This window comes from Anopheles cruzii, chromosome 3 (genome assembly GCF_943734635.1).
Source record: "Anopheles cruzii chromosome 3, idAnoCruzAS_RS32_06, whole genome shotgun sequence".
Classification (NCBI taxonomy): domain Eukaryota; kingdom Metazoa; phylum Arthropoda; class Insecta; order Diptera; family Culicidae; genus Anopheles; species Anopheles cruzii.
Window position 1 is genome coordinate 44,253,173 of NC_069145.1, and position 22,675 is coordinate 44,275,847.

The 22,675-nt window shown below is 48.1% G+C and overlaps 1 protein-coding gene and 4 non-coding genes across 6 annotated transcripts in view; 3 read left to right on the plus strand and 2 right to left on the minus strand.

Annotated features, from left to right (window-relative positions):
* The window catches only part of LOC128274974 (plastin-1), a 28,537-nt gene extending 5,886 nt beyond the window's left edge, over window positions 1–22,651 (plus strand). The window contains exons 1-5 of one of the 2 annotated variants that reach the window (XM_053013329.1): window positions 13,488–13,593; window positions 18,144–19,043; window positions 19,124–19,334; window positions 19,411–19,689; window positions 19,757–22,651. In XM_053013329.1, the coding sequence (XP_052869289.1) occupies window positions 13,513–13,593; window positions 18,144–19,043; window positions 19,124–19,334; window positions 19,411–19,689; window positions 19,757–20,433 (2,148 nt within the window). In that variant the 5' untranslated portion in view covers window positions 13,488–13,512 and the 3' untranslated portion in view covers window positions 20,434–22,651. Of the gene's footprint in view, window positions 1–13,487; window positions 13,594–18,143; window positions 19,044–19,123; window positions 19,335–19,410; window positions 19,690–19,756 lie in introns of those variants that run through there. The other variant, XM_053013330.1, reaches the window with a different exon arrangement.
* Window positions 9,851–9,984, minus strand: Trnal-caa (transfer RNA leucine (anticodon CAA)). Its single transcript has 2 exons — window positions 9,947–9,984; window positions 9,851–9,895 (listed from the first exon to the last, which is right to left on the minus strand). It is a non-coding gene; the product is annotated as a tRNA-Leu (tRNA).
* Window positions 10,783–10,855, plus strand: Trnak-uuu (transfer RNA lysine (anticodon UUU)). Its single transcript has one exon. It is a non-coding gene; the product is annotated as a tRNA-Lys (tRNA).
* On the plus strand, window positions 11,685–11,757 carry Trnak-uuu (transfer RNA lysine (anticodon UUU)). The gene has a single exon. It is a non-coding gene; the product is annotated as a tRNA-Lys (tRNA).
* Trnal-caa (transfer RNA leucine (anticodon CAA)) lies at window positions 12,042–12,163 on the minus strand. Its single transcript has 2 exons — window positions 12,126–12,163; window positions 12,042–12,086 (listed from the first exon to the last, which is right to left on the minus strand). It is a non-coding gene; the product is annotated as a tRNA-Leu (tRNA).
* Window positions 22,652–22,675: the final 24 nt, after the last annotated feature.

Consider the following 22,675-nt stretch of genomic DNA (forward strand, 5'->3'; position numbering starts at 1 on the left):
AGCAGCAGTTAGCTGACCACACCACCATATAACCCGCGCAGACCCCGGTGTGGCCGGCGAATGCGTTGTAAGAAAGTGGAAAGCAAACGGCTAAATTGTGAATTCATAATAAATGTGTTCACCATATGTTGGGACCCACGCAGGGGTTGTACGGTATCTGGCATCGCAAATATAGGTGCCTGTGTGTGTACTTTGCTTATTCCGGGTGGTGGTGCGCGTCACGCAATGTTGCCGGGAGGTTTCGATTTTTATTTTTGCATAAAGAGGAAAAGTTGAAGTTGGACAAAAAGGTCCACCATATTTTTACGCCCCTCACCGCTCAGCAGAACGCAACATAGGCCCATAAATCCCCAGATGTGTGAGTGTGTTCTGGCGCATTAATACACGCTGTAGCGTTGCGGGAAGAGGATGATGACGCGCATGACGTTGTGGCGAATTCATGCTGGGAGGTCAAAAAACTTCGATGCCACGGCAAGAACGAAGCCATCCTGCACCCCCGTGTGCCGAGATGGTGAGATACAAGGAGGAGGAGGTTGTAATCGGGTTATGTGTAACCCATGCAGGAATGTTTCATCACGATTCCCAACTGCCATAGACCACGGAAGCCACGGGTCGCTTGGTCGTTCTTGAAGATTCGTACGCTTGCCAGCGGTTGTTGATTGACAACCAGAGCGAAAGGTTCGAGCACGCCTCAGAAGTACCCAAGTTTATGGTGCTGCTAAAAGATGAGTTCAATAGACACGACAAAGACGTACATTTTGATTGAATTGCAGATGAACTAACAACTAAACCAGAAAAATCGAATGAGCAACATATTCGCCCGATGCGATCGAGAAGCATCTTTCGAGTCGATTGGAAAAATAGATCATAAATTGAAACAGTCGAAGAGGCTAGAGCTGCAACTGCTATCTGTTGTAAATAAAAGAAAAATGTTGTTTGTTTCGGCAAATATTCTTATTTATTTGACAGAATGTATTTCAAAATGTGTAGTGGGTCTACGGTGGTATATGAATGTATAGGGTAGTCAAAAAAGAAATCCATTATTTTTGCGTGTACTTCAAAACTTTATTTAAGACACTTTCAATTGTTCGATTTGCGAAAAATAAGCACCATTCTGTTGGAAAATTTGTTGCGTTTTAAAAATACCTTCATAATGACTCTCTTGTAAAAGGCTTAGTTGTTATTGGCGAAAAACTTTAGCAATCCATTTTCACAATCCTGATTTTTGATCTCAGTTTTTCATCACTCAGGAAATTTTGTAATGCGTGAAATAGGTGTCAATCGCTTAATGCAAGGTTCGGCCTATACGGTGCATGCATTAAAGCTTCCCAGCTTGATTTGACTTTCTCGGACTTTCTGGCGAGTCACTAAAGACGTGTGTGACATTGCGTTGTCCTGGTGGAACACAAAACCTCTTCCGTTGCCCGATTCTGGTCGTTTCTGGTCAATTGCTAGCTTCGAACGATGCAGTTGTTGACAGTAGAGATCTGAATTTAGTGTTAAGCCCCACGGAAGCTACTCATGATAAGCAATTCCTCTCGAGTCCTACCATATACACAGTAGAACCTTCTTAGCCGTTATTCCTGGTTTGTCCACCGGTTAATCTGCTTCACCACGCTTAGACCGCGACCAATTTCACACAATATTGTCGTATGTGTCCCATTTCTCATCCCCAGTATCTATCCGTTTAAGAAATGGGTCGATTTCATTCCGTTTGGCCAAAATTACGCAAATGGAAGTTCGATCCATCACGTTTTTAGTGTTAATTGGTGAGGCACCGAAACATCGAGTCAAACTCAATGTCAAATTCAGTGTCGTTTCAGTAAAGCAAATGTTTTCCTAACATTTTCGTCGTTATCGTCTTTCGACATTGGCAGTTCATGAAGCACACTTTTCAATTGGAAATTTTATACACATCGTACTCCAACGACCTGCGACTAATTAGTCGCAAGTATTCGAGAGTTTGGTGACTTTTGCTCATCAACGCAGCGCAGTGATCATTAAACCCTCCGGTGGCCCAATAACGGTCGAATAACGCAAAAGCAATGTACGCTGCAATGAAACGACTTTATTCAGACTTCGGTCGGTCGGTCGTCGGTAGGCACAATAGTGTTTATTCAAGCGCTCCGAGACATAGCAGAACCATCCGGAGGGCAGCTGACCACAGACAGGGTCGCCGGCTAATGAGTGAAATGGCGCCAGGACGGCCAGGCGAGCGCGAGTCCAGTTTGGTTTGATTACACAGCTGATTAAGCTGATGACCTCGCAGCATAGCATACGCCGCGCACGCGTGGACCATTTAAATGTTTGTGCCATTTTTAACTGCGTCCCGACAGCCGGCCGGAACCGGTGCAACGAGACCCACCGGTATTTGCCACGGCACGGGGACCGCTTTCCTGTGTGTCAGTAGCGGCAAGTGTGACGGCAATTTGTGGTTCGCTGCTGCGCGGCGAAAATCCGGTTCCGTTGACGCATTCTGTTTTCCGGTGTTCCGCCGATCAAGATCCTCAAGATTTGTGTAGCCTGTCGGTTTCATCATCACGCGCTCAGCAGGGTAGCATCTTCGTCGTCGATCAACGACTGGGGACAAGTCGCTTCACGCAACGCACACCGGTTTCTTGGCCACGGCGAAGCCTGTAACCGCAAAAGACAGGAATCGAGGTTCCGCGACCACCATTTTCTACCTGACAGCTGACGAGGGTGACATCGGCGACAACTGCGACGCGGAAGCAAAACCAAATACAAGCGGTGACATTACGTAACTAATTTGTCAAACACCGCAGGCCCCCCGAGGCCGTTGATTGACGCGCGATGAAGATTACGATCATTGGCAAGTTAAAATGCATCGTGTGTCATCCTCCGTGATGACACGGCGGTGATACTACTCCGGAGACTTGAAGGAGACCTAAAACTGACCACTTGAGAAGGTGGCGCCCACCTTATATAAGGAGGTGGGCGGGTACCCCATTTGGGGCGTTCGAAAGGCCTAGACAGTTGTGGCCATACGCCGCAAAGCGTAATCGATAATTCGTACTTTTCCTACAATGTTTGCGGACCCAGATTTCCGTCCGTCCGTTCCCGGAATGGCCAATTGTATGTGTGTGTGTCTGGCCGGATAATTCGATCAAGTTTGGTGGCGTGCAAATGTTGCTCGTTGCTCCCCCCCACGTCAGTGCACGGAAATCGATAAAATAGACTTAGTGTTTGTGTTTTAAGGTGAACGAAGAAGCGCACGTAACGCGGCCTAACGCTGGCTGGCTGACGGTGCTCTGATTACAGGTTCGATGGTTGGTACACTTTGGTTGCCCGATCGTTTCCTCGCCACCTAGCCAGTCGCACCGCTTTCGATCTGATTGCATCGAGCCGTACTCACCCTTAAAGTGCTGTAATTGGTGGCGCTCGTTGCGTAAGTGCGCGCGCGCAACAGAGGAGTCTATCAGAGATCGTCATCGTGGGTTCGAGTCTCGGTCCGATGTCCGAGATTTCATCTCGTGCGTGTCGCGCTTTAATCTTCTTCCAGCAGCAGCCTATTCTCCGGATACTGATGAGCTTTTAACAACAACGCGAACCGACTAAAGCCCCGTTTCATTCCAAAAGTAATCTTCCTTTGTGGCCGGAAGTAACTGCGCCCCTGCAGATCTGCCCGACCACCCACAGAAAAGAGCACAGCACTTATTCCTTCGGCCCGCGAATGCGCCCGAATTAATTGGGTGTAATCCAATTACTCCAGCCCGCTGCCCCGGAACCGGAAATGGGAGAATCGTGAAGTGGCCGACGAGACGGTGGGGGTGCGGCTCGCTAATGTTCTTCGATTTTTCGAAAACCGTGTGTCAGCTGCCGGGCGCACTCCTCTCTCCGCACTCTGATCATCGATCACATCTAGAAGCTTGAAGAAAAACCCGATCGAATCTCCGGTTGAGGGACCTTAGAATGCGATGTGCTTGTGACGTGTGTGAAAACATTGGCGGTGAATGTGCGGAGAAGACCCCCGAACAATCGCTCCATTATGCTGCTGTAAGCAGGACGAGATCTCAAGGGGGCCGCCGCTTCAAAGCTCGCGCAATCAAAGCAAACGGCGCTCGACTCCCAACCACGGCAACCTTGGGCCGCGCTCAGAAGATGGAGTTTCGTCTCGCATTTTGTGGATGATCCACTGCAGATCCACTCGGTTTCGGTTTCGTTTTCTCGGCGCCGCCTCATGGGAAAACTGGCCGCCCATGACCGGTGGTAGCTGAAATGGGTTAAATGGGACGGGGTCCATAAACAACGAAAATCACTCAGAAAAGCCGCGCGGTTGCTTGCCCATTGAGCAAGATGTTGAAAATATTTAAAGCACTTGCGAGGCGATGGGCCGGGGCGGCCTTTGCCTCTTTCTACACGCCCGATGTTACGTCGCCCGCGGACAGCACCGCGACGACGTCGATTGATGCTCCTCTTTCGTCCGATGTTTCGGTAATGAAAACTGATTTCCCAGCCCATTGAGATCGGCCCGGGATGTGGTGCGATTTTACGATTGAAGCGTTTACAAAAGTGGCCGCGGCCCCCTTGTGTGTCGCGGTGGCAATAAAATTCTGTTTTCCATCATCATCATGAAGTAAAACGGGTGCATTATAAACCCGTATATTGCTTGATTAGAGTGGTATTGGTCGGTGATTAGAGAAACATTGGCCCGTGGCCATCGAGATTCAATCATAGGAACAACAGCATGTCGCGGTGCACAACGCGACGATCCGTCGCAGGGGCACGTCCGATCATAAGTTTTCGACCACCACCAGTGTTATCATAAAGTCTATGCCATTTGTTGGCACAGTGAGTTCTTCGTACCACGGCAGCATTTTCTCACGATGGTAATCGCAAGTCTCTATCGCCTGAGATAATCATGAGGCAGCTGTCTGGCGACGTACAGGTCGTACTGGTCAAAGAACTAACATTTCCGTCCGTCACTGTCACGGTGGGTTGCTGATTCCTTACACATTATAGGTTAAATGCTGGGTTCTGTTGATGCTACGGTTCAGACGTCTATGTCCTGGTTGGTTGGAATCACTTGACGTATTATAAGCCAATAACGGTGTATGTCTGCGGTATTTAGAACTCACCGCAGGCTGTTGCTCTCTTGATCGCGATATTTTTTTCCGTTTCATATTATCCAACTGGTCCCTTTAGTGTTTGGGTTCCGAAGATGGGGCGCAAAACGTCGACTTAGGCTGTCACTGTATGGCACGTAGCCGTCGTCCTGCTCAAACCAAATGTCGTCCAAGTTTTCAGCTTCAATTTCACCGACGAACCAATCAGCCAATAATTTCTCGATAGCGTACGACATCGACGGTTACGGCGGTTCCTTCTTCTTTTTCGAAGAAAAATGGACCGATAATGCCTTCAGACCAAAACCCCGTTTTAAACAGTCACTCGTTGTGGGTGCATTGGCTTCTCTTGCACGACGAGTAGGTTTTCCAAGCCCCAAATACGACAATTCTGCTTATTAACATAACCACCGTGGTGGAAATGAGTTTTTCAAATTTTGTACAGCTTTAGTTGAAAACTCAGCACTTTGGAAATATGTTTTTAATACTTCCCAATTTTCGGCAAGCGTAAAGCTAAGTTTTTACAATTTACAGAATGAAATTTGACGTTCTACAAGTCTAGTAACCGATAGGGTAAAATCCAAACACTTCATGGATTACCCTACAACATTCTGCGGTGTTTTTCGAAGAAATGGTGAAATATTACGTTTTCCATTAATTGAACCCGTTAAACCATTTCCATAACTCCACTGAACTTGAACGAGGAACCGAACCGTCGAGGAACTTCGAGGAACGACCGCCCTCGGAATGGCACAGGTTATCGCAACAGCACGAACTGGACCAACCTTTCCTTTGCTTGCGTTTTCCCGCACGCCACCTTTCTTATCCTTCGTTCCCCTTTAGTCTGGCAACTGGCAACTGGCAACTGGTGGTTCGGAGACTTTTGACCGGAAGTGTGCGTGTGCTCTCCCCACAATCTGGAGCGATCCAAGACCGCCCGTCCGCTCCGGCAGCTTTCGAAGCGCAACCACCATTATCTCTGCTAGCGGCTGCTTTCTGACCTAAAATTCTCCCCGGAAACCACCGAATGCTGCGCGCGGCGGCGGCGGAGCCACGTGGTGGAGCAGCAGCCACGAGCCACGGTGATCATCTGAGGTACCGCGGCGCCTGAGGCGATATCCGGTGTACACCGTTCGTTGCGGGGCGAGAGGTGGTGGCCTTTGAAAGGCAAGGCAGGAGGCGGGCCGTAACCGTAATGCACATTTCGAACCGATTCGGCAGCAGCAGCAGCAGCAGCAGCAGTCACACAAAAGTGGGCTGTGAAAAGGAACTGTGTTTTCCTTGTTTGTTGTTTGTTGCTCCCGCCTGATGCTGCGGCCCCCCGCCCAATAGCATAACGATCACCATGTGGCGATCACACCCGGCGTCGAGAGGCGACGGACGGTGGGAAGCGCACCGGGAGAGCCGTGCCACACGATCGGGAAAATCGGTTCACAAATTACGCTCATTAACATTTCTTCCATCACATAGCCGAGCATCGGCCGGCTCTGGGGAAGACCTAGACCCGGCCCGACTGAGAAAGTCTTGCGGTGTAGGTTTGTCTGGTTGCGTGTGTCCGTGTGTGTGTGTGTGTGTTAAAGTTGAAAATAAGTACAGGGGAAGGAAAGAAAGTCGGAACAGACCACTTCCTCTGCCTTCGGGGGAGCCACCGCCACAACCCGTCTCCTCTTTAGTGGAGGCTCGTGGCGGTAACGACCTTGCTGAGAGTTCCAATTTACCGTAAGGAATTCGACCCTCCTCCCCCCAATGCGCGTTCGACTTTCCTGGGCTGCTACGGCTCTGGCATGTCTTTTGAGCACATTGTCGCAGGCTAGGGGTGCGAAACGAAGCAGTTTAACCGGGAATGTTGTGCATGCTTTTCGTGCCTACAGCGAGCGTAGTGCTTCAGTTTGGCGCACGATTGTGACAGCCGCAGTGTCGCGCAATGTTGATGATCGCACAACAGCCGTACCGTCACGTAAGAGGACGCGCGGTTCTGAGATAAAAGTGCATTCCTTGCCGGCCCGTCGGCGGCGGATGATAGGTACGTTAGGTTGTTGCTGGTTACAATTCACTCCGAATGCCTCCGCGAAGCAGGAAATGGAGGTTTATGATTTTTACTTCACATTTATTGTACGTACGCCTGAAGTGCTGAAACAAACAACTTTTGTCAGCCTTTTGCTCTGTTCTGTTATTTTGTAACCAGATGTTAGTTGCGCTGCTGAAGCAGTCGAAAGTTGAGCGGAATAGATATCTGGAACTTGACGACGAAGTTCTAATGCTCCCAAGGCTGGTACACTAAGTTGATGTGTCCGATTGTGTCCGAAGTGTGCCGTTTCCTTATTTCCTAAATAAGACATCCCTACCAATAACAACCCTGGGGAATTCAAGAAACTCGGGGTATACACTACGGGTCATAAGTTATCCATCTTAATTACTTGAGTCATGAATCATAATCTTAAGCCGCTATTCATCACGCTACTCAACGCGCCGTCCGTTTATCTTTATTGCATTTGGCTTACGGAACAATATAATTATTGAATCCCACAGTAAATCGGCAATTGCTGCTGATTGCTTAAACAGCTCTTTTAATTACGCTTACGCGGTAATTGGTCAACTGAGCCTCATTTTGTCACTGTCGAAAATTGTTGCCCTTGAAGCGTTCTGTTGTTCTGAACGATCAATCATTGTTTTGCCCCTTCTCTGGTGCAGGTTTTACTCCTATGGAGTACCGCCAACGAAGCCAACGATATCTACCAGGAAAAGGGCCAGTCACTGCCAGGCAAACATCGACACTATCGCAACAGCGAATCGCTTTTTGCGCTCAAAAATGACACGGCCCACGCAGAAGCACACCCACCTAGCCTCGTGTCCGTGTTATGCGCGTGTGATGTGCGTTGTGAAGTGTCATATTTACAGGGTGAGTCAAAAAAACTGCAACAAAGTAAAACGCCATATTTTTTTCATTTTTGATTCAATTTTATTGAATGAAAGCAAAAAATGTCGGAAATTTCATAAAATTTTAGAACAAATTAGGTTTGTTCGAATTGGCCACCTTTGGCAGGAATTATGGCCTTCAAACGGCCAATGAAACCATCACACGCTGCCCGCAAGTGGCTCTGCGGTATTCTGTCCCATTCTCGGCGAAGCGCTTGCTTGAGGTGATCGAAAGTTTGGTATTTTTTAGTTCAAACCTTGCTTTCTAAAATACCCCAGGCACAATAGTCCAACGGATTGGCATCCGTAGATTTTGATGGCCATTGTGCGGTCGAAATGAAGCGAGGAACCTCATTTTTTAACCATTCTTGGGTGGCGCGTGCTGAGTGCGATGGTGCTGAGTCCTGTTGGAATGTCCAAGGTCGGCGACCGAAATGTTTGCGTATCCTAGGCTCCAATACACTCTTCAGAATATTTTGCGATAATATTCGGCATTTATTTTGACGTCACGGTCGAATAATACGAGCGGATAGCGACCATCGACTGTTATGGCGGCCCACACCCCCACCATGGCCGGCGCTTGAGTTCTGGTGGCCAACCGAAGCTGTAAATTTTCAGCTGACCTCTCTGGCAAGTAAACACGATCATTTTATTTGTTTACAAACTGCTGGATAACGAATGGTTTCTCATCGGAGAAAACCAAATTCGCCAGTTCACCACTTGCGGCCAAGCGAAGCAAGTCTTTGGCTCTTTCGAGTGTAACTTTTTTTTGTGCATCGGTAAGATCTTGCACTTTTTGGAACTTCAATGGCTTTAGTTCAAGCTCATTTTGCAATATTTGCCGAATGGCATACTGCGATATGTTCAGCGCACGAGCCATTTTTCGGCCAGCGCGACACGGATTTCGATGAAGTCGCTTCTTCACTTTTCGAACCATTTCTGGTGATGTTGCTGTTTTTTTTCGTCCTCTTCCTTGACGTCAGGCTACGCTACCAGTATCACTGTAACGAGCGATGGTACGAGACACAAAAGATTTATTAACATTTAAATGCTGGAGGGCTCTAAAGATAGCCACTTGTGGTTTTCCAGCCAAATATAATGAAGTCATACTGTTACGGTCGAGTTCCATCACGAATAACTTTTTTTCTGTAAAATTCCCACCAAAATGCTTTTGCGCGCTTATAAACAATAAAATGAACTGTCACTGGTATAAATCTGACAGCTGTCGGACGAGAGGTTTAGAAATGACAGCAGTCTGAAGTTTGTTGCAGTTTTTTTGACTCACCCTGTATGTTCCTGCCTCGCACCTCTGCCGCAGACCACAGTTTGGACTTGGCAGAAATCAATACGCCCGAATCTGTGTTGAGCTTTTTCGGTTCGCGGTTGTCTATCTTTTCCTGCCCGCCTGGTGCTCCGCCAATCGCCAATGGGTATCGATTGTGGATGATTTATGTATTGATGATAGGTTTCAATGATTGTATGCGTTGCGTCGCACACTCTCGAGGGCGAGTGAAAAAAAACCAGCACAATATCGGTCAAAAGCGCCGGCTGGGTTTGTATATTGGATGCTGATTTACGCCGGTTGGCTTAGCTAATCAAGTATTCCATACCGGTCACGCCGGGCGGTTAATTAAATGCCCACGAAGAATGTGCATAATCTGAGATCAAAAGTAAATATTGTGCGAGTTTATCGCCAATTGCTGCATTACTGTGCTGAGGTACCGGCTGAACTTGCTTTTAAATATTTGCATCCTGTCAGAAGCAACGCGCATTCTAATTGCGCATTACTGCCATCGCCCGGTGTGTTGCGGGCCAAATGTACGGGGAGGGGGGTAACAAAAAAGTGACTTTCTTGTCAGAAGTGGGATTCGAACCCACGCCCTCAGAGAGGACCAGAACGCTCGTCTAACTGTAGGGAAACACCCGCATGATAGCAGGCAAGATTTGCTCTTGAGTCTGGCGCCTTAGACCGCTCGGCCATCCTGACATGTTGAGAGGGGTGCGCTAGAACAGCACCAGCATGGGTGGCGACAAAAGACCGGCAACACGTTGATCGAAAAGAGCATATTTTGTATGGTGGCTCGGATGAAATTAACCAATTTAATCTCAGTTGAAGCAATAAATGTTGACCCCATGGTCGTATGTTGCTAGTGGTTTGGTAGTAAAATATTGTAAAAATATGCAATAAATGTTTTCCTTACACATAATGAACATTAGACATAGACCGCCGTAAATAAATACAATCAAATTTTTTTGTGGTTTTCTTTTGTAGTTCCTATTATTCCTATTATTAGCGGATAAAGCGATGTTCTCGCAATAGTGACCTACTATGAGATCGAAGCAGTCTTCAAAAAGTTGGTGTAAAAGTTATTACAATAGTTTTTGCTTCTATTTGGCAACTACGAACAAAATTATTAGCCCGATCATGACCAGTTTCAATAAATTAATAGGTGATAGTGAAATTGTCGGAAACAATGTTGAAAAAAGGTGGCTACACGAAGTGCTTTCCGTGAGTTATAGTAAAAGTTTTCCGCATCATATGTGTTATATTTCAACTGTTTCGATAAATAGTGTTCTAAGCTTTCTATTCGTTTTTTTAATCTTAGAAGAACGGACCGTATTAATTTCCATTCGTATTGTTCGTGATAAAAATAAGATTCCACAATGGGTCGTATCTGTGTGTTGAGGTTCCACTGTATCCGCTCTTTGCATATGACGATGGTTGTACCGTGCCATTCACCGCAAGTCAAGTATAAGTACGACTTTTGCTGCGGTAAAAGACATGGCCCGGATAGCTCAGTCGGTAGAGCGTTGGACTTTTAATCCAACGGTCTAGGGTTCAAGTCCCTATTCGGGCGGTCGACTTTTTTTTTCATCGAAACATGCGGTCTTCATGAATGGCGTTTAGTTTAAAATAATCTTCGCACAGTCAACGGGTTGAATAAACGATTGTTTTGTTTTCCGTGAAAAAATACGAAGTTATGACATTTGTTTATTCATAATAGCACACCCACTCTTGACTATGAATAACATAAATAGTTCATTGAAATTATCTTCACAAAATTTGCTTCTATATCTGGTCATTAATTTCACAATAAGCAAATATCCAGAATGGCACAAAAGATAATTTTATTTACCCTTATTTCGTAAAAATATGGAAAAGAAGGTAACATTTAATTATACGTGTCCGATACAGTGCACTGTTAAAATCATTCGACCTACTCTGTGACCTTCCTGCTTAAGTTATCAACCTCCAAGTGAACGGTCTAATGGTTCTTTGGAAATTAAGAAGCATGGATATGGAGCAGAGTGGTTGTTTTAATTAGTGTTAATGTGTTGAAGTTAAGTGCTTAAATTAAACATTTAAATAAATAAAAGATAAATATAAAAGATAAATATAAATTGCTAAATATAAATTGCTAAACAATTGCATGTAGAGCCAGTCTGATTGTAATATTATAAATTCCAACAGAGTTTGTGTGGTTAGTGTTTGTTCGAATAGAACGTTAACGTTTTCTCTTTATAAAATGTTTCGAGCAAACATGCATTTGAAATTATAATGGCAATTTGAAACTACAATGCAGAATGAAAGAAATTCACAGCAAACAAGTGGTCTTTTTATAGATAGGAAATTTGAAAAAATGCACCCACAGATGGTAATCTATATTTGGCGCCCGATTTCCAGAGGCCCGGGTAGCTCAGTCGGTAGAGCGTTGGACTTTTAATCCAACGGTCTAGGGTTCAAGTCCCTATTCGGGCGGATGAAATCTTTTTTTTCAGCTTTTAATATCGATTCTTTTTAACTTACATTGTGCCTAGCCATTAAGTTGAAATATACATTTTGTATGTAAAATATGTGGTATTTATCGAATGGGTAAAATATGCTTTTGCATTATAGTCATACATTATAATGGATCAATTCGAGATACAGCTTTATAAAATCTATTATTACATTTGACGTTAGTTGCATGATTTGAAATAAAATTGATAGTAAAATTTCGTCCAGCAAAAAAGTTAAAATGTTGCCCCAAAAAGTATTTCAGATGTCAGAAGTGGGATTCGAACCCACGCCCTCAGAGAGGACCAGAACACTCGCGGCAACCCATCAGGTGAATGGGCAAGATTTCTCTTGAGTCTGGCGCCTTAGACCGCTCGGCCATCCTGACATGTTGAGCGAGGTGTAGCCCAAACCCAACCACGTTCTCCCAGTCCATGGTTACTCCAATCGAAATTTTATTCATTCACAGTCACTCATCGCCTTCCGTGAGTGGCACGTTCACTCTCTTGTTTTACAATCGTCCTATACGCGGGGAGTTCATCAGCCGCGGCTTGTCGGGCCAAATTTTCTTCAATGAATTAATCATGAACGATCGTTTGGTGTTTTCTTTTGCGGGTTTTTTCTCCTCCGCCTCATTTTCTTTTTCGGTCGTCAAAAAGTTTACGCGGAAATGATGCGCTCGAAGGAGAAATACTGGGACAGGGTCGCTCGTTGTTGGTCAAACGGGGAAAGTTCGTATATGTTTCATGTGCGGTGCCCACCGCACCTGGCCAAGTAGCGTGCGGAGCAGTGTTTCGATCGAAAGTTTTATATGCTCCGATTCGTCCTAGGCTGCCTTTCGGGCTCACCAAAACCCATAAAACGATAACGCGCAAATTGAACAGAACCAACAAGAAAAAAACAAACGTCACATGCGCAGCGCACCTTTATCTATTGACTTTCGGCTGCGCCTCTTTACGACCCTCTTTACACTTTTTATGGCACACAAGGAAGGGAAGAGTTTGAAAAAAAAACTATCGTTTATACCGATCATTGTGCAGTTTTCTACTTGTGATGGTGTGTGCTGCAGGAAAAAAGCGAAATTTCTATACGTTTATCGGGATTGCAGGTTGCAAAAATTAAAACCCCACATCACCGCCCAACCCAAGGACAGCACCGATACTACCCATGGTCGTTATCACTCTACACACACACACACACACACACACACACACCGGAGGAAATCGGTTTGCCACTTGGTGGAACCCCAGTAAACCACTGATAGGCAGCCGGAGTGTTCCGGCGCGCGCGCTAGAGAGAGAGAGGTTGGACCCCGCGCGGTGCCCACCCGTTCGTGACCGCGCTTCGCGAACGGCCTCTGGTGTGCTGGAGGAGCCTTTTGGACTTCCCGCGAGTGCAGCGGCCGGTCAGTCTGATGTCAACAGTCACCCACAAAAGACCGGCATCGCGTGTATTTCGGACCTCTCTTCCGGACCGTCGAGCGTAATCGGTCCGCCTGGACTTTTATCGCCACGAGCAACAGGCGCACACGAACTGCAGCATATTGTGACGTCCCTCTGGGCGGAGGGTTTTGGTTTCGTGATTTTCCCAGTAGTGTATCCGTGTCTGTTGGTGGTGTGTATTGGTGTATGCGCAAAAGGGTTAGAGTCCAGTTGCCCATAGTCGGAAGAACTCCAAAGTTTATCGGTCGCAAGAGCAGAGTGTCCGTCCGTCCGAAGCGTGACAGTGACCCAAACCATGGATATCCACCAAATCGCCCAACAGGATCACGTGCTGGAGGATTTCCGGCGTACGTTCACGCAGGACCTGTACGATCGAGTAAGCAACATAAACACACGAGAATCCTATACGTCTTCCTGGTGGGCATCATCATCATCATCAGCTCTGTGATGATGAGTCAGTTGTGGTCCGGTGAGCGATGATCGATCGGAACACCTTTCCCCGCCCTAGTTGAGTCACCGGAAGACCGAAAGACGACAAACTCCGCGCTCCGCGCTGCGGCTCCGAATTGGGAACGTCAAATCAACATATCGGACGGATAGATGGATTAGTCATACCAACCGAGCGACTGGGGATACTGACTCATCGGTGATCCTTGGGGTGGCGGTTCTTTTTTTTTTTGGGGCGGGGACCATCGGCGTAACGCTGTGTCAGACGATATGACAGGCTGTCAAAGGGGGTCCTCTTTGCCAATTTACGATTTGCTATTATTGGTTGCCCTCTTTTTTGTGCCGTGTAATGCAATAACAAGATTAAACTGTCATGCTGCGCCGCCCGCCGGCCCGTTATCGATGTACTCTTCGCGCTTCGTGAAAGCTTTTGTCGCCATTGGCGTCACACACGTCACAGCGATAGGTGTCAGATCAGGCGAGAGATTGTGTCTGCCAGTGCAATATCTCGGTCGCCCAACGGAGCGGGAAGTTAGAGAGAGCCATTGGATATACTGATTTAGCTTTCTTACCGTAGCGTTTACGATGCGTTTTACTTTCCCCAAAAACGTGCACAAAGAAAGAGGAAGGATCTGGCGATTGACGTTTGCTTTGGCTGAATGGTGGATGAGGATCATAAACATCGAAAGTGCGGCGGGCTGCGTAGCATCTAATAACCACCTAATTGCTGTTGTTTGGGGGGTGGCACCGACTGCTTGCCGGCTTGCCCTTTGCTTCCACTTCACGAACCTCCACAACATCCATAAAACCTAATCGCGCGCAGGGCAGACTCCAATGGTCATAAAAAACTGGGTACTAAGAAGTAGCGCCCGCTGATAGAGCAGTCGGTAGTGCTCTTCGCTGTCACGCAGCTGGCCTGGGTTTCGAATCCCGGGATCGGTTGTCACTCAACCGGCCATGGTTTCGATTCCCGATACCGGCGTGACAGGGGGGTTGGCGCGGGGCTAACAATCCCGCCCGTAAAAATTAAATGTTACAGAAGAGCATCAGAGAGATTAACATTAGTCTCTGGTGCAGGCCAAGACTGCTCAGCGGTTGTAGCGCCAAAGAAGAAGAAGAAGTAGCGCTCCCCCCCAGCAGTGATCACCTGTCGATAGTGTGGCCATCTATGGCCTTCCAGGGAGGATTTCCTGGGCTTTTGCTTCCAAGTGTTTTAGTGACTGATAACAACCATTCTATTCCCACACCGCGACAGGCTAACGCAGGCTACCGGAAGTGACCTTCGAATCGAGTTTCTCCTGCGGAATTAATTCCACCTTATAAACAAACACGACGCCGCACAGGTGTGACGATCGCCCCGATTCCGGGGTACGATTTGTTCCGGGTTACGAAAGGGATTATCGGGGCACGGATCGTTTTCGTAACGACCATCGTCCACGACTGTCGTAATCGGCGTCGAACTAGCGCATTTCCCGGTTTCGGCCGGTGGAATGATAAGACCCGGGAGACGAACCCAAGACGCGGCCGATGAATAATTTAAAGCGGGCTCAAAACAGGCCGCCAAATAGCGGACTCTTTTTCTTTCCCTCCTAACTTGGCGAACTATGGGCAGTTCGGAAGTGTCCAAAAGCGCACAGGACTGTCTATCAAAAGATAATCACCGATCCTTGCCAAACACCACAGCCCCCGGTCCCGGATACTACACCCCACTCACACCACGGACAATGACCGTTATTGCCAGGGCGATTGGCCCCACAACTCGTCGCTTCACTCGACTCTTAAAGTGCGCCTGTTTCCGTGAAGGTCCAGCCAAGAGTGGACTGAGTACGCAACGTCGATAAGATTAGGGTAGTATCCTCGTACCGCACCACGCCACGTAAAGGTGGCCATTTGAACTCAGCGCAACTCTGCTGTTGACATAGTCAGAGCCCACTGGCTCGCAGATAACCACACAAGGGTGGCCCTTCGCCACCGATCAGGGAACGACGGGGCGGGGGATTCTAGTGGAGCGGCTTGTACCGAAATTCCTGACCGATTGGAAATCGATACTGCCGGACCCTCGTCCATCCTTCTTATCGCCGACGCTGATAAACCATTCGGCCGGGGGTCTTTTGCCGGAGGGCCGATGTTTGAAGGTGGTCCCTCTTGAAGGTGATCAGTTCGTACTGCTGACGTCCAGGATGGCCGCTCGTCCGGAGAGGGGCTCGTATCCGCCACTTCACCTCAGCACCTGCGTCAATCGACGTTTGCGATAAAATGCGACACTTTGCGCGTTTGATAACACGCCGTGAAACAATTAAAAACTGCATGTACGTGGCTCCGGTAATTTCTGAGAACTGGAAGCATTGTTTCGTTGGGCCGTTGGCTTGGGCTTTCCTTTTTCTCCAATCACTAACACGGCTGTATTGCGACCGAGTCCCAAATTGCCAATTGATTAATCAATCGATGGTCATCGCATACACGATTAATGGGGGCGCTTCAATTGTGGACGTTGAGTTGATGAGAAGTGATCGCAGGCGCAGCAGGGTCGTGAAAATGTGGGTCACCGTTGGAAAAAGGTGGATTTTTTTTTCGTTTTGGCAACGATCCGATCCGATGGAAGTTCCGCCAACGCCACACGAGGAAGGAAAATTCGAAAGAGAAAGGGCTGCGCGGTCAACCTTGGTCAACGGAAAATTTGTGGCGAAATCACGCCTCGAATGTCACGCCGGTGTGTGTGTGACACATACCACCGTGACCACCGGGTGCGGGAGAAAATGAGTCGGATTGTTAATTTGTTTCATTTATTATTCATTGCACACATGTTGGTGATGTTCCGAACCACGCTTCTCGGATTTCGGCTTATTAATATTGAACCGAATGAAAGTGGAAATGCATAAAACAAATTGGCTACTCGGTTCGCTTCCGGCAACTGCTGGTCGGATCGCGTATCGCGCGCCGGAAAATGCTGGTTTTTGGTGATGGTTTTTTCTTTCTCTTAACCTTAAACGCACACCAAACTGGGTCACGCAATGCTCTGCTGCCGGGTGGAACAGGATCCAAACTCACCTGCTTTTTCGCTCCGTCGCGCCATCCTCGCGATGACCTGTTCGATTGCGATCCGCGCGATCACATTGCCGCGATTATTGCCGCGTTATCAAAGTTGTCTCGTGTCAATCAATTTTGTCCAGTCGTCCTGGAATTTTGGCTACGCCGAAGGGCACTATGCCCTTGTCGAAACCTTCACCTGCGCACACCGGAACACACGGTGAAGCCATTTCATTGCTTATCGATAAAACAATGCCGCCCGGCGCCGCCGCCTGCTTTCGGCGGTATTATTGCTTACTAACGCCCGGCCAGCCCATTGACAGGTTTCGCACCCTTTTAAAAGCCGGTTCCGAGCATTGTAGCCGAGGGATGATAGCGCGGCCGTTGCGAGCTGAGTCAGCCGCAGTTTCTCGGAATGCACACTCGGGGTCGGGTTCGTAAGTGACGAATCCATTTTGCCGGGGAATCGAGTCACTTCCTCCCACTAACATAGCGGGGGGCCCACTGCTCCGTCTCGTTCAAGGTCATTGACAAGCCGTGACCAGTGTGTGTGTGCTTTCTTTATCAATATTTATTTGTTTTACCCCCGGCTCGAGCACGGCGCCACCGGAAGTGGCAGGCCGCAAAAGGGCAACAACATAATTTCCGCTTCGAAGTCAGCCGGAGGCTCGCCTTTCGGTGACCGGCACCGGGCAGACACGGTGGCGCACTAGGCAGCGTGAATGCCTCTTTGCCGCCTCGCCTGGAATGGCTAATGACTCATTTTGAGACGACCAACGGAGAGGGTTCTTGCAAGTGCGGGACGTGTCAGAGGCAGTGTGTCAGCGAGAGGTTGTATCAACTAATGGCGTGTCTGGCGGTCGAGCTTACAAATGTTTTGGGACCCGCCCGTGACTACATTAGTGCCTAGTTTACTTCCTTCACCCGATCTATGGGGTTTTCGGAGCCATTAGCGTGAGGGCTGTTTGCGGTTGACAGGCTAATGTAGATGTCTTGTACCCCGAATGCTGGCGCTGGGTGTACATGAAAATGAAAGTCAGTCAATATACGTTTTAAAGTTTCTGAACCCACGGACCGTACGCTCGACAATGCCAAAAGTATTCCTGCATAGTTGGGCTACTTATTGGAATATCATCAGTGCGTCAGCCAATTGTTATTTCCTAATCTCTTCATCTTCTTCCATGTCTAGTCTTTCAATGTTTACACATTACACATTCAAAGCAACCTGTGTTATATTCAATTTAAGGTTCATTTTTTATCGATCCCAAACTACACTAAATAGTGACGTTGTAGTGACGTTGTAAAAGGACACATTCGGTTTTCGCCACCCGATGCAGATTAGGAAGAACTCAATCAGTCATTAATTCAATTGAACGTCCAATTTGTTGTTTCTTCTATTAGCATAAACTCATTCAAATCTCTTGCCTCGCGGCATCTTGCCCCTACTTCCAGATCGATGCGAACAAAGATGGTTTCATAGAGCTGAAGGAGCTGAAGGAAGCGCTCGATCAGGTCGGCTTCAAGCTGCCCGGCTACCAGATACGGCTGATGATTGACGAGTACACGAACAAGCAGCGCTCGCAGCACATGGGCAAACTGTCGTACGATGAGTTCGAGTTGCTCTGCATGGACCTGAAGGCGAAGGACGTGGCGAGCACGTTCAAGAAGGTGGTGTCGAAGAAGGAAAACCTGGAAACGCTCGGCGGGATGTCGGACTCGTCGGCCGCCGGTACGACACACTCGGTGCGCGTCGAGGAGCAGCTCGCGTTCAGCGACTGGATCAACTCGAACCTGGTGCACGATCCGGACCTCAAGCACCTGCTGCCGCTCGATCCGGAGGGCAAGCAACTGTACGACAAGATGAAGGACGGTATACTGCTGTGCAAGATCGTCAACCACTCCTGCCCGGACACCATCGACGAGCGCGCCATCAACAAGAAGAACCTGACCGTCTACACCAAGTTCGAAAACTTGACGCTGGCCCTCGTGTCCTCGCAGGCGATCGGTTGCAATATCGTCAACATCGATGCGCACGATCTGGCCAAAGGCAAACCGCACCTGGTGCTGGGTCTGCTCTGGCAAATCATCCGTATTGGGCTGTTCAGTCACATCACACTCGACAGCTGCCCCGGACTGGCGACACTCCTATCGGACGGTGAGCGGCTCGAGGACCTCATGAAGTTGTCGCCGGAAGCAATACTGCTGCGATGGGTGAACCACCACCTGGAGCGGGCCGGTATCGCGAGGCGTTGCACCAACTTCCAGAGCGACATCTCCGACTCGGAGGTATACTCCTACTTGCTGAACCAGATTGCCCCCAAGGACGCTGGTGTTAACTTGGAAGCACTCAGGGTAAGTACACTCAGACGAAGATAGTGCCTCGAAGTCAAATACATTGCTTACGCGATCGTTCACATTCTCCCCTTTCGCAGGAACCAAACGCCTTAAACCGTGCCGAAGTGATGCTGCAGCAGGCCGCCAAGCTCAACTGCCGCTCGTTCGTCACCCCGCAGGATGTGGTCAATGGTGTCTACAAACTGAACTTAGCTTTTGTGGCGAACCTCTTCAATAACCACCCGGGCTTGGATCAGCCGGAGGAAATCGAAGGGCTCGAGTCGATCGAGGAAACGCGCGAAGAGAAAAGTACGAACCGAAAAGAGTCGCAACGGGCTGATCGGGTTTGAAATGATTGCTAACGATCTCTGTTATCTACTCGCAGCGTACCGTAACTGGATGAACTCGATGGGTGTGAAGCCGCACGTCAACTGGCTGTACTCGGATCTGGCGGACGGGTTGATCATCTTCCAGCTGTGCGACATCATCCAGCCGGGAATCGTGCAGTGGAAGCGCGTCCACCAGAAGTTTACGCCACTGCGGAAGTTCATGGAGAAGCTGGAGAACTGTAACTACGCGGTCGAACTGGGCAAACAGCTCAAGTTCTCGCTCGTCGGCATTGCCGGGCAGGATCTGAGCGATGGCAATGCGACGCTCACCTTGGGTAGGTTCAACGAGCCGAAGGCGAAGGTACCAAGGTTCGCTCTTTAACCTCTCTCGTTACCCCGTAGCCCTCATCTGGCAGTTGATGCGTGCGTACACGCTGTCGATTCTGTCGCGCCTTGCCAACACCGGTAATCCGATCATCGAGAGGGAGATCGTACAGTGGGTCAACTCGAAGCTCCAGAATGCCGGCAAGCGCACGAGTATGAAAAACTTCCAAGACTCGGCCATCGCCGACGGCAAGATCGTGATCGACCTGATCGACGCCATCAAGCCGGGCAGCATCAACTACGACAACGTTCGGGAAGGTGGCAACGCCGAGGAGAACCTCGAGAACGCAAAGTACGCCGTATCGATGGCGCGCAAAATCGGTGCACGGGTGTACGCCCTGCCGGAGGACATTACCGAGGTGAAATCGAAGATGATCATGACCGTGTTTGCGTGCCTCATGGCGATGGACTACGTACCGACCATGGACGTCAAGACGACACCGCCGGTCGCGTCTGTGTCGCCGCAGCAGCAGCAGCCGTACAATAACGGATTGGCCGCTTCCCCCGAACCGAAACCGATGGTGGAGATCGTCGAATCAGAACCCGCTGCTGCCGTCGTTACGAATGGCAACGGAACGTTGGAAGAGAATCACGACACGGACGAAGTGGTCGTCGGGGCCACGATACAACCGACGGCAGTATCTCCGACACCACCGTCGACAGCCAACGCCGTTATCGATGAGTTTGCTGATTGAACGAACGGAGCATTGAAAGGACTGCGATGCGACGGATAACGAAACCGAATCGCGGTCATCGTGCTTGGCGATATGATGTCAGTGATCAGTCAATACAATACGTGGGTTAAGCGGGACGCTACGTGACTAATGCAACCAGGCCGAGAAATTGTTTGCGTGTAAGCAACGGTATGCGTGTGTTTTGTATGTATGTACGTATGTTGTGTACGTAAGCGTGTGACTGTCCGTTTGTGCGTGCGATAGCCTTTAAGATTGTAGAAGTCCCCACTGTCTCCACCCCCGGGGGCCATCACGTGGTTACGAGATGATGTAAGCTTGCGTGGCCGGACAACCAAGCATCCGCGGTCGGTACGAGCAAGTGGGGACTACTCGTTTCGGATTTAATGCAATAATAACTAATACGGACATCTATTGTAACAATTATAATAATTGTAGTGGTAACGATAAAAAAAATGACGAACGAGAGTTATAAACGCACGTTTGAGGCACTGCGAACGTGTATGAGTTTCCGTTTTTTTAATGTCCCGAAGCTTTGAAGTGGGCTGAAAATGTGCTGGTATTATTTTGTGCTTTTACTTTTATCAGCAACCGCTTGCAATGCCACAAAGATTCACGGAAAGGGTATTTTATGGAAAGAATGTTTCCAACAGAATGGCAATCAGAACTACTCTCAAACCAGCAAACCGCAGAGAAACTCTCTGACCTTACAGCGCAGCAGTGAAGGGTCTCGAGTAACTCCCGCAAGTTTGAGTATAAAATAAAATGAATACACATACAAAATGCAGAACGTGCCAAAAGATGAGTTAAAGAAACGGAAAGATGAATTGCTGCTGGTTTGGCTCCTAAAGTTATTTTTTGCAGGCCTCGGACGTTGGTGTGCAATCCGTGGGCCCCCGGGGCTGGGTTGTGCTTTTTTGCTTTTCGCCCGTCTATTTTTCTGGCATCCTTACGCGCACCATCGCAAGCAGTGCGAAAGGAACTCGACTCAACATTTCGTGAGAAGATTGTGCAACGTTCAGCGTAAAATGGATTTGTTCACATTTAAGAAAGGAATTGTGTTATTTAGCAAAAAGGGGGGGAATAATGACCCTAAGGTTTCCTGGGAAGTGACAAAGGGAACGCGTGCAACAATTTAGCTAAACATATATCTACGATTTGGTGACTACGAATAGTTTGTTTTCCCCTTCTTGTGCTTAATTTTAACCGAATCGTTCCATTTTGTCTCACTAAACAGAAAACGGAACCTCTATACGCCCCGGGAAAGATCACGCTGAACGTGATCCGATTGGTGCGGGATTTATATTGATGAAACTAATCATCTGTAACGCAGTATTAGGCTTCATTAACGTAGATAAAGGAATGGGGTCAAAGCATAAGTCAAAGTAATGCGCCGATGTATAACGAAACGATACAAGTGTACAGGACAAAGGAAATCGCATTCATATCGTTACAGGCTAAGTGAGCCTTAGTTTGTGCTTTTGGTTTGTTTTGTTTTTTCTCTTCCTTTTTTTTAACCATTAGATTGATAAGTAGCAATACGAATCCGCTTGAAGAAACAATTTAAACACGGAACCCCAGGGACATCGGAATGAGGAAGCCAGAAACAGGAAAAGTGGACGCGTGTGCTTAGAGCAAGTTAGAAGAAAACGGGGCGTTGTGTCTAATCAGCTTATAATGGAATTAAAAACAAACCATTAATCATAACCTACGTTAAAGTTTCCGTACTAATTTGTGTGTTAAGATGGAAAAAAGCGTCCCGGCAGGGATGCGAATGCATTCCTGTCACCTGGGAATTGAGCCCCGAGCCGAATTGATTAGTCGTTAAAACGACATCACCCCGTTTACAATCCAAAACTCACTGCACCCCCTTATTTCCTACACTTTAACCGTGTGTTGAGTCCACACCGCGGCAGCGGCTCGGAAAAATATATGGTTTAAGGCATCAAAGTTGCGTGAACATTTAAATAATTCAACAAACAGCTTATTATGTGCCCTGTAACGATGCGGCCGTATCGGAATGGAGCAACGGCTGGTGCCAAGTCCCTGACACGGTGTGCAACTAATTTAACGATACGTTCTTCTGCTCAGCGTCGACTTTTCAATTCAAATACAATGAGGATGGGCTTCAACATCTGTCACATGCGGTATTAGTCGTAGGGTCACAGGCTTTGGAACCAGGATACGGGAAAAAGAGAATCGTTTATTTGCTCGCATGAAATAAAACCACATTCGATTAAAAGCA